This window comes from Papio anubis, chromosome 11, assembly GCF_008728515.1.
Source record: "Papio anubis isolate 15944 chromosome 11, Panubis1.0, whole genome shotgun sequence".
NCBI classification, from domain to species: Eukaryota; Metazoa; Chordata; class Mammalia; order Primates; family Cercopithecidae; genus Papio; species Papio anubis.
This window is the reverse complement of record NC_044986.1, coordinates 83999101-84009957: the sequence shown is the minus strand read 5'-3', so window position 1 is coordinate 84009957 and position 10857 is coordinate 83999101. Positions and strand designations below refer to the sequence as shown.

Here is a 10857-nt window from a genome sequence, read left to right as displayed (position 1 = left end):
GTGGCGCTATCTCCAATCACTGCAAGCTCCGCCTTCTGGGTTCACACCATTCTCCTGCCTCAGCCTCCCGAGTAGCTGGGACAACAGGCACCCGCCACCACGCCTGGCTAATTTTTTTGTGTTTTTAGTAGAGACAGGGTTTCACCGTGTTAGTGAGGATAGTTTCTATCTCCTGACCTCGTAATCCACCCGCCTCGGCCTCCCTAAGTGCTGGGATTACAGGCGTGAGCCACCATGCCCAGCCTACAATTATTGTTATAAAATATCTAATGTCTCTCTCAGGAGTAATTAGGTAACTTCATTTCCGTACATCAGTGTCATTGGCAACTACATATTTTAGAAATTTACTGTTATTTTCTTATTTCCAGGCTCCCTCAAATGTTTCAGGTTGAAAGCCCTGGCCTCCCACTGTCTTGCCACAAGCCAGCTCTGTATCCTGTCCCCTCCCTCCCCTGCACCTGGCGTTGCACAGGTGTTGGTGTCCCTTAAATGCTTCTGCAAGGCTTAGCTTACTCCTGCAATATCTGTGCCTATTAGTGAAAGGCAAAAGGTCAGGGAAAGAATGCAATCAAGCTGTGACTCTAAAACCAGATGTTTTCTTTCAGGTAACTCTGAAAAGTAAGAGATTTATAATTTGATCATCTATGTATTTTACCCCGAAAAAGGCACTGAACATGTTACATGTCCAGATCTTTGGATATAATCTATTGGAGAAAGGATCTGGGTCTGATGCATGGTTCTTACCCTAGCAGCCAGCCCAAGAAGATAATGGAGCAATATGTCATGAACGGAGGGATGGGTAGATGAAGAGAACTGCAGCCCAACATGTCTCCCTAGGTGAAAAAATAAATTGAAGGGAGAATTCTTGCTTGCAAAAAGCGAGCGGAGGATAGGGAGAGTGAAAAAGGGAGTGAGAAGAGAGAGAGAGGGAAAAGAGACAAGACAGGGAAATAGCCAATAAAGCAGACACAAGAAAAAGAGAGAGATGAGAGGAGAAAGAAACGGGATGGGACAAGGAGACAAGAGGCAGAAAGACAGGGGACAGGAACGGGAATGGGACTCAGTGAGGACCTGGGAGAATGCGGGAGGAAGCTGGCGAAAGAGGGAAGGGAATGACCCCACAGTCAAAGTCAGGACTCAAGAGCGCTACCGTGGGGAAAGGCAGGGGAAATGAGATGGACCCCGCTGACTGCTCCCGCTTTCTCCAGGTCTTGGCCCACCTGAGGGCGCTTCTCTCCCAGGCTGTCAGGCGGCGCGCAGAGAGGGAGATGCCAACGCGGCCGCCACCGCCAAGCGCCCAGCGCGCGGCTCTGAACTTGGCGCCAGAGCCCTGAGGACACCAGGCCCCGCCTTCCTGGCTGCACACGCCTTCCGGGCAGGGCTTGTGGGTGGGTGGCCCCGGCGCCGGAGGGTGCCGCAGGCCAGAGAACCCGCAACCCGGGAGAAAGCCTCTGATCAGCTAGGCAGCCCAGCCCTCCCCGGGCTCAGCTCCGCGGACCGCCCTCTGCTGGCTCGGACTGGGCCGGGCGCCGGCGCCTGCGGGAGGGCGAGGGCGTCCTTTGAAGGCGGCTCCAGCTCTCGCTGCCGCCCTCTGGCTCTAGGCTCCCGGACCTCTCGCTCCTGGGCCAGGGGGGCCGCGGCGACGCGCCCCGTGCCTGTGGCTCCCTCTTCGCCGAGGACCCCCGTGGCCTCCCGACCCTCCCTCCCCGCGCGACCTGGAGGCCCCGCGAGCGGTACCTCCCCAGTGCCCAAGTAGCCCAGCTCCTCCAGGAACGCCCCTATGCCTCTGCTCCCCTGGCCCCAGCTGCGACCGCTCATCACTTTGCCAGGAAGGGTGGCTCCGCGACCCTTAGAACATAGAGATGTCGGGGGACTTAACTGCCCCTGGAGGGTGGGAGGGGGCCAGGGCAGAAGGGCATGGTCTGGACGGAATGACCGTATGTGGGTGGAGACTGCGCTGGGATTTGGAGGACCTGGGGTTTCCCCTGCAGTGGGGAGTGAGGGTAGGTGGGGTAGAGTCTCAGGTAATTGCAGTTCTTGGTGCTGTTGCAGGCAAGTGTGCATGGGTTACCTTGCTTGAGCCCAGGGTGCAAAGCAGCTTCGTTTGGAGAAGGGAGAATTCTTGAAGTTCTGAAAGGGAAACCACCCCGAGTCTCTGCTCCCTCATTCATTAATTCCGTCACTCAGTGGGTGTTCTGACGTGGTAGGGGTGAGTGGGTGCGGGGAGATACCGTGAGGAAGCGCCAAGTTTCTCTCCAAGGCTTTGGAGGGTCTGTTGCAAAGATGAGATCCTCAAGAACAAACATAAGTCTGAGGAGGGGGAAGTTGGGTTCAGAATATATGTCAAAACTTTAGAGATGGTCCTGTTACAGGAAAGGGGTCCCCATCCAAACCCCAAGAGAGGGTTCTTGGATCTCACGCAAGAAAGAATTCAGGGCGAGTCTGCAGTGCAAAGCAAAAGCAAGTTTATTAAGAAAGTAAAGTGGTTAAAGTACAGCTACTCCATAGAGTGGGACGTTCCCAAAAGTAACAGGAGTAAAGCCCCCATCCTAGGTACAATGCTTGTGTAGATGGGAAGATGTGCTCTGCGAAGGAGTAATGTTAGGCAGGGACCTAGACCCAACATGGCGGTACCACCTGACATGGCCGACCCCTTGTGAGGACTTTACCGGCTGGGATTTCCTGCCGGGACTTTTCAGCGCCAAAAGCACCCTGAGCCCGCCAAAACTCCCCACTCTGCGCAAACTCCTGGACACCTCATTCCTCAGAGATCCAAACCTAACTCAGGAAACCGAAACCTACAGACCCCGCCTACCTCACCCTATAAAAGGCCCCTGATGCCGGCCCCGCCCGCAACTTCCTCAGCCCTCGCCCTAGGGGACCGGTGAACCTCCACCGCCAGCCCAATAAAGGCTACCTCTGTTATCTGCCTCATGTCCTCTTGCTCTGCTCCCCATTACATTACATTGGTGCCCAAACCGGGAGGAGACCCCTCCCCGGACCCCTGCCTGTCGGGGCAGGCTCTCCTCTCCGGGAGCCAGGACCTCCTCTCTGAGCTAGGAGTGGTTTCTCCAAATCCAAGACTCAGTTCCATCACTCCTGGGTAAGTTTTCCCCCGGCCTGCAGGCTCCAGGAGTCCCTGCCCCAAAACGCCGCCCTGTCAGGGCTTCCCTCCTCCTTCACTTGTGACCTCGGCACCAGGGATTAGGAGACATCCGACCTCCCCGGAAGCCGTCATACCCCACACTCCTCCTGGCAGTGGGAGGACGCTCCCATTGCCTCCGGACTGCCCGCCTCAGGATCATGGGGGCTGCCCAGTCCAAACCAGACCCAAAATCCCCTCTGGGGTGCCTCTTGGCTAATTTCCAGACTTTAGGTCTCAGCCAAGACCTAAAAGGAAAGCAGCTTATTTTCTTCTGCACAGTGGCATGGCCGCAGTATAAATTAGATAATCAGTCTCAGTGGCCTGCAGAAGGCACTCTAGACCTGAACATCCTCACACACCTGACCAACTTCTGCAAGCGACTAGGCAAATGGTCCGAGGTAGCCTACCTTCAGGCCTTTTGGGATTTGCACTCCCGCCCAGACCTCTGTGTCTGATATTCGTTGGCCCAGGTCTTGCTCGGGAAATCTACTCCCTCAAGCAAGGAGAAGGACGATTCCTCCTCTTTCTCTGAGCCCCCTGATACTCTTTCCCTGACCCCACTTCGGTCCCCCACTCAACCTCCCCCTTACTCTGACCCCTCAGCTTCTCCATCCTCGTCGGCACCACCCCTTCCCTCCACTCCTCCTGTGTCCCCACCAAACCTGACGGACCCTGTCTCTCCTACCTCCTCCTCCTCCTCGCCTGTCTCAGCCCATACGCGGTCCAGGACCCACCTCCTGTGCCCCTTGCGGGAAGTGGCAGGTGCCGAAGGAGTGGTCCGGGTCCATGTGTTGTTTTCGCGGGCAGACCTGTCTAAGATTGAAGAGCGTGTAGGCTTTTTCTCAGCCAACCCCACTCTGTATATCAAAGAGTTCAGATACCTATGCCAGGCGTATGACCTCACCTGGCATGATCTTCATGTCCTTATGACCTCAACCCTGTCCTCTGAGAAAGGGGAGCGTATCCTAGCGGCAGCCAGGCAGCATGCTGACCAGGTTCATTTAACTGACCCCGCCATGCCAGTCGGCACCGAGGCGGTGCCCTCAGCCAAGCCCGACTGGGACTACCAGGTTGGGCAGGCAGGCCGCCGCCGCCGAGACATGATGGTCCAGTGCCTTCTTGCTGGCATGTAGGCAGCCTCCAATAAGTCAGTCAACTTTGATAAATTAAAGGAGGTAGTCCAAGGCTCAGATGAGAATCCAGCCGTTTTTCTTAACTGACTGACTGAGGCACTCATTCAGTACACCCGCCTTGACCCTGCCTTCCCCGCAGGAGGAACGTCTTGGCTACGTACTTTATTTCTCAGTCGGCTCCGGATATCCGGAAAAAATTTAAAAAGGTGGAGGACGGCCCTCAAACTCCCATCCAGGATTTAGTCAAACTGGCCTTCAAGGTCTACAGCTCCAGGGAGGAAGCAGCTGAGGCCCAGCGACAGGCCAGGCTAAAACAGAAGGTACAACTCCAAACCCGGGCCTTGGTAGCAGCCCTGAGGCCCGCTGGCTCCAGGAGCTCTCAGAGAGGAGGTACTCCCCGAGCGCCACCTGGTGCCTGCTTCAAGTGCGGCAACAAAGGCCACTGGGCCAAGCGGTGCCCCAACCGTAAGGAGCCAACTCGCCCCTGTCTGAGCTGTCGGCAGATAGGCCATTGGAAGTCAGACTGCCCCAACCTGAAGACAGTCGCTGCCCCAACCTGAAGACAGTCGCTACCCCTCCACGTGACGACCCTCCTCCAGGTACTGGAGGCGTCTTCCAGCTCCTCGACACCGACGAAGATTGAAGAGGCCCAGACTCGGGAACCCCTCTTACTCTCACCGAGCCCAGGGTTATGCTCCAGGTAGCGGGTAAGTCCATATCCTTCCTTACGGACATGGGGGCTACCTACTCTGTTTTGCCTTCCTTCAGTGGCCCCAGCCACCCCTCCACTGTCACGGTCATGGGAATTGACGGCACTCCCTCCACCTACCGCCAGACTCCTCCTCTGTTTTGCCACCTGGATGGCTCCCTCTTCTCGCACTCATTTCTTATCATTCCTTCGTGCCCAGTCCCCTTGTGTAAGACGAGACCTCCTCTCCAAGCTAGGGGCCTCGGTTCACTTCCGGCCCAACCCCTCCCCACACTTCACATTCTTCTTTCCCCTCCTCTCGCCTGATAAACCCCGCCAGGCTGACGCCCTACTCCCGTTTCCGGTCCCCATTAACCCTAAGGTGTGGGACACCTCCATCCAGATCATTGCCCAGCACCATACTCCAGTCCGCATCCGGCTGAAGGACCCTTCCAAGTTTCCCTCTAGACCCCAGTTCCCTGTCTCCGTTGAGCACCGACAGGGACTAAAACCCATCATCATGTGCCTGCTCCAGCAGCACATTCTAGTCCCTGCCAACTCACCATGCAATACTCCTATCCTCCCTGTACGGAAAAGCTCCAGGGCCTACCGCCTCGTGCAGGATCTATGCCTCATCAACGAGGCAGTAGTCCCCACCTTTCCAGTTGTTCCTAACCTATATACACTTCTCTGACGCATTCCCCCTGATACCACCCATTTTACTGTCCTTGACCTAAAGGATGCCTTCTTCACCATTCCCCTACATCCTGACTGTCACTTTCTGTTTGCCTTTACATGGGAAGATCCAGACACTCATATTTCTTCCCAGGTGACTTGGACTGTTTTGCCTCAAGGGTTCCGAGATAGCCCCCATTTTTTCAGACAGGCACTGGCACAGGGTGTTAGCCTCTGTCCCCTTACCCACAGCACACTATTGCAATATGTAGATGACTTATGACTATGTAGTCCCTCCTGGGAGAGCACCCTTGCAGATACTGCTACACTTTTAAATTTTCTTGCCGGCCGAGGTTATCGGGTTACCCCGGCCAAGCCTCAGCTTTGCACCCCTTCTGTCACCTACCTAGGCATACTCCTGACACCCACTACAAAAAGCCTCATGGCGGATAGAATAAGCTTCATTGAAACTCTCCAGCCTCCTCAGGATGCGGAAGAGATCTTGTCCTTCCTGGAACTGGTAGGGTATTTCAGGCATTCGATTCCCAACTTCGGCGTCCTAGCCAAGCCCCTTTACCAGGCTGCCAAGGAAGCGCCCACTGGACCGCTGTCCAACCCCTCATTGGTTGCCAACTCTTTCAAGAAGCTTCAGGACTGTCTTCTTTCTGCCCCAGCTCTCTCTCTCCCCAACCCCCTTCGGCCTTTTCATCTATTCACCAAGGAGCGCCAAAAGGTAGCTACTGGCCTCCTAGCCCAGCCGGTTGGTATAGGCCACATACCAGGCTGTGGCCTATCTCTCCAAGCAGTTAGACCCCACGGTCCAGGGCTGGCAACCTTGTCTGCAAGCCCTGGCAGCTGCCACAGAACTTACCAAGGAGGCCCTCAAGCTCACCCTAGGACATTCTCTTACTGTCTACTCTTCTCACCGACTGTCAGATCTCATCACACACAAGTGTCTCAGCCACCTCACCCCATCCTGGCTTCAACAGTTCCACCTGCTATTCACTGAAAACCCTCATATCACCCTCACCACCTCACCCCCTCTAAACCCTGCTACCCTCTTGCCCACTCCAAGGTGCGATTCCGCCCCCGCACGTTCCTGCCCAGAGGTTCTCACCACCTTGCCGCCCGCCTACCTCGGTCTTTCCGAACAGCCATTAGAACACCCAGATCGTACCCTGTTCGTGGACGGGAGTTCTGTCTTAACCCCCGATGGCCACGGCAGCCGGCATACGCTGGCGTAACAGCAACCCAGACGGTCAAAACCAGGCCTTTGCCTTTAGGCACCACCTCCCAGGAGGCTGAACTCACTGCCCTTCCTCGTGCCTTACTTCTCTCCGAAGGGCAAAGGGTTAATATCTATACAGACTCCAAATACGCCTACCTTATTGCACACACCCACTCCCTTCTCTGGCAAGAGCGTGGGTTTCTTACCACCAAAGGGACGCCAGTAGTCAATGGACCACTTATAAAGAGGCTGCTTGATGCTCTCCAGGCCCCCAAGGAGGTAGCCATCATCCACTATAAAAGCCACCAGCATTCTAAGGACCCTGTGTCGCAGGGTAACAATCTAGCTGACTCCACCACACAGGCCACTGCCCTCACTTCCTTCCCTACCCCAGCACCTTTACTCTTTTTTTCCCCCACATATTCCCCCGACTACTCTCCCCAGGAGCTTCAAACCCTGATGGCCCATCCCAGTGCTACCCACAGCAAGGATGGGTGGGTGTTCATTGACAGCCGAGTAGCGCTCCCTCAGACTCAGGCAGTGCGTATATTGACCGACATACACCGCTCTCTCCACATAGGGCCTAAGGCTATGTATAACTTCCTGGAACCCATCCTTCACCTCCCCTAACTGCAGGCCCAAATTAGGAAGGTACATCAGCAATGTGCCACCTGTTCAGCTGCTAACCCCCAAGGTAGGCTCAGGCACCCAGGGCCCACTCATCAGCTAAGGGGTCACCAGCCAGGGTAAGATTGGCAACTTGATTTTACCCACATGCCCCACCATAAAAAATTCCGCTACCTGCTGACCCTGGTTGACACCTTCTCAGGATGGATCCAGGCTTTCCCCACCACCCGGGAAACTGCAGAGGTCGCGGCAACCACTCTCCTAGAGCACATCATCCCCAGGTTTGGTCTCCCCGGATCCATCCAATCGGACAATGGTCCGGCCTTCATTTCTAAACTCACCCAGCAGGTGGCAGCCGCACTCCAGATTACCTGGAAGCTCCACATTCCCTACCATCCACAGTCATCTGGAAAGGTAGAACGCACAAAAGGTCTCCTTAAACTACATCTAACCAAACTCACTCTAGAAACCCGCCTCTCGTGAGTGACTCTCCTTCCCTTGGCTCTCACTCATCTTAGGGCAGCTCAGCGGGCCCCTACAGGGCTCAGCCCTTTTGAGCTGCTGTATGGATGCCCGTTCCTCTTCCAGGAGCTGCCAGCCCTCTCCCCTCCCTTAGGCTCCTACCCCCCCTACTTAACCCTCCTTCGTGAGCTTCTGAGAAAACACGCGGACCGGTGTCTCCCTGCACCCGCTTCCCCAGCCCTTGAGAATCCCACCATCGTAGCACCTGGAGACCTGGTCCTGGTCAAGCAGCTGCAACCCTGAGCCTTATCTCCACGGTGGGAAGAACCATACGCCATAATCCTCACCACTCCCACCGCTGCCAAGCTCCTTGGTCTTTCCTCCTGGTATCACCTGTCCTAGCTGAAAAAGCCGCCCACCCAACATGATTCCAATTGGACCACTCAGGTTGTTACCCCTACCAAGTTACGACTCACACGCGCAGGTAACGACCCTCTGCCTAACCTTCCTCGGCCACCTAGTCCTCCCGAGTCTAAGTGAGACTCCTGCCCAAACTCCCCCCACCAATCCATTCCAGTGGAGGTTCTACCTTACCGAGACCTGGACCCAGGGAGATCGCATGAGCCTCCCTCACCATAGCCACAGTAGACTGCCAGCCTCAAGGGTGCCAAAGCCAAGTAACCTTTAACATATCCACCTTCCAGAGTATCCCCCAAAAGTACCCCCCTCCGTACCCAGTCATTTGTTTCATATATGATCAGACGAACGATGCCTGTCAATCCACTTGGGTTGAGACAAGTGGAGGCTGCCCTTGTCACTACTGCAACATGCACAAGACCATTCCAGACGACAAAGAAATCCTCTGGCAGCAGCCCACTTCCTCTGTGCAACTGACTATGAGTGACAAGTATGACAAGTCTACATTCTTCCTCACCATCCCTGACCCTTGGGACTTGAGGTGGGCGTCGGGGGTTGAGGCCCGCCTTTACCAAGGGGTCCATGACCTTTACCCCGTGGCCCGACTCAGGATCTTTAGGGTCTACATCAGGGTCGTAAGCAGCCTTGTCAGCCTGGCCTCTGACATCAAACAACAGGAGAAAGCCATCTCAGCTATAGCCAACCCAGGCATCAAGCCCCAGGACAGCAGCAACCCTTTTTCATGGCTAACCTTAGTCAGGGAATGGGCTCAAGTAGTACACATGGCCGGAGTACACAACATCTCTCGTTGTTTCCTGTGTGCAGCCTTGAATAAGCCCCCACTGGTTGCGGTACCCTTAGCCAGTCCTTTCAACTCCTCTAACCTAACCCTCTGCTTTCCCCTTCCCGGCCGAACCATGGGAGAGGTCCCCTTGTTCCAAGACCCACTTAGGCAACAACTCCCCTTTTACTACTCCACCCCCAATGCTTCCTGGTGCAACTGGACAGGATCTGCACCTCCAAATCTAACCACCACTCCAGGTGGGTATTTTTGGTGCAATTCCACCCTATCAAAAACCCTCCATGCTCCCAACACTACCCTATGTGTTCCCATCCCCCTAGTCCCCAGCCTCACCCTATACAGTGAGGCTGAGCTATCCTCCCTCCTGCCCTCTGCCCACCCCCGCCAGGCAAGGGCAGTATTCCTTCCATTGATGATCGGGGTCTCTTTAGCCTCATCCTTCATAGCCTCTGGCCTAGGAACCGGAGCCCTAACTCATTCTGTCCAGGCCTCTCAGGACCTTTCAACCTGATTACAGGTAGCAATCGAAGCTTCTGTGGAGTCCTTGGCTTCCCTCCAACGGCAGATCACCTCAGTCGCCCAGGTGGCAGCCCAGAACCATTGGGCACTCAACCTCCTTACAGCCGATAAGGATGGCACCTGCATATTCCTCAATGAAGAATGTTACTGCTACATCAATGAATCAGGACTAGTAGAAACCAATCTCCTCACTCTAGAAAAGATTCGGGAAGGACTCCACCAGAGAAACTTCGGATTGGGGCCCTCATTTGGGTGGTGGCAGTCATCTATAGCCGGTTGGGTCCTACCCTTTCTAAGCCCCTTACTAATCATTGGCTTCTTGCTATTCATAGCTCCCTGTGTCCTCCGCTTCGTCCAGGACCACATAAAGGAAGTCTCCCGGGTCACTGTCAATCAGATGCTACTCCACCCCTATACCCAAGTTCCGACCTCCGAAGAACCCCACAATGACCTATACCAGCAGGAAGCAGCCAGATGAACATGTCGCCTCTTTTTCTTATTAGAAAGAGGTCAGAATGTTAGGCAGGGACTTAGACCCAGCATGGCAGTACCACCTGACATAGCGGGCCCCTTGTCAGGAGTTTACCCGCTGGGACTTCCTGCTAGGACTTTTCAGCATGCGAAAAGCACCCTGAGCCCGCCAAAACTCCCCACTCTGCACAAACTCCTGGACAAGTCATTCCTCAGAGATCGAAACCTATAGACCCCGCCTACCACGCCCTATAAAAGGCCGCTGATACCTGCCCTGCAAGAGACTTCCTCAGCCCTCCTCCTAGGGGACTGGTGAACCTTGCCCACGAGCCCAGTAAAGGCTACCTCTGTTTTCATCTGCGTCATGTCTTCTTGCTCGGCTCCCCATTACATTACATTTGTGATAAAGGATTAATTTTCTTAATTACTATATTTTACAAGAATCAATATTATTATCTTTAAAGCAAAATTAGGAATGCCTTTGTTCTCCAGATATCGGGATATCTGGACACTCCCAAGTCTTGGTCTCTTTAGTAAACATTATTAATTTGTTCCCTTAACTATGAACATCTAGAGGCTAGGAATGCCTAGCTTTCTGAGAATGCAGCCCAGCAAGTCCCCGCCTCATTTTCCTAGCCCTCACTCACAATGGAATTCCTCTGGTTTGACTGCCTCTGACAGTGCTAAAGC

General features: G+C 54.7%; 1 protein-coding gene across 4 annotated transcripts; it reads left to right on the top strand.

The window, feature by feature from the left end:
* Positions 1-1792: 1792 nt before the first annotated feature.
* LOC108587583 (endogenous retrovirus group FC1 Env polyprotein-like) lies at positions 1793-10523 on the top strand. Of its 4 annotated transcripts, none has more exons than XR_004177151.1 (4): positions 1793-4985; positions 7845-7910; positions 8197-8442; positions 9695-10523. XR_004177151.1 is itself a non-coding variant. In XM_031652691.1 (3 exons), exons 2-3 carry the CDS (start codon positions 8383-8385, stop codon positions 10172-10174), a joined length of 540 nt encoding a protein of 179 aa, XP_031508551.1. In that variant the 5' UTR covers positions 3784-4985; positions 8197-8382; the 3' UTR covers positions 10175-10523. The 4 variants fall into 4 exon arrangements, 2 of the variants coding, with proteins under 2 accessions (XP_031508551.1, XP_021798925.1); XR_004177152.1 differs by lacking the exon at positions 1793-4985 and adding an exon at positions 4995-6161 and having other exon boundaries at positions 7842-7910; XM_031652691.1 differs by lacking the exon at positions 7845-7910 and having other exon boundaries at positions 3784-4985.
* Positions 10524-10857: the final 334 nt, after the last annotated feature.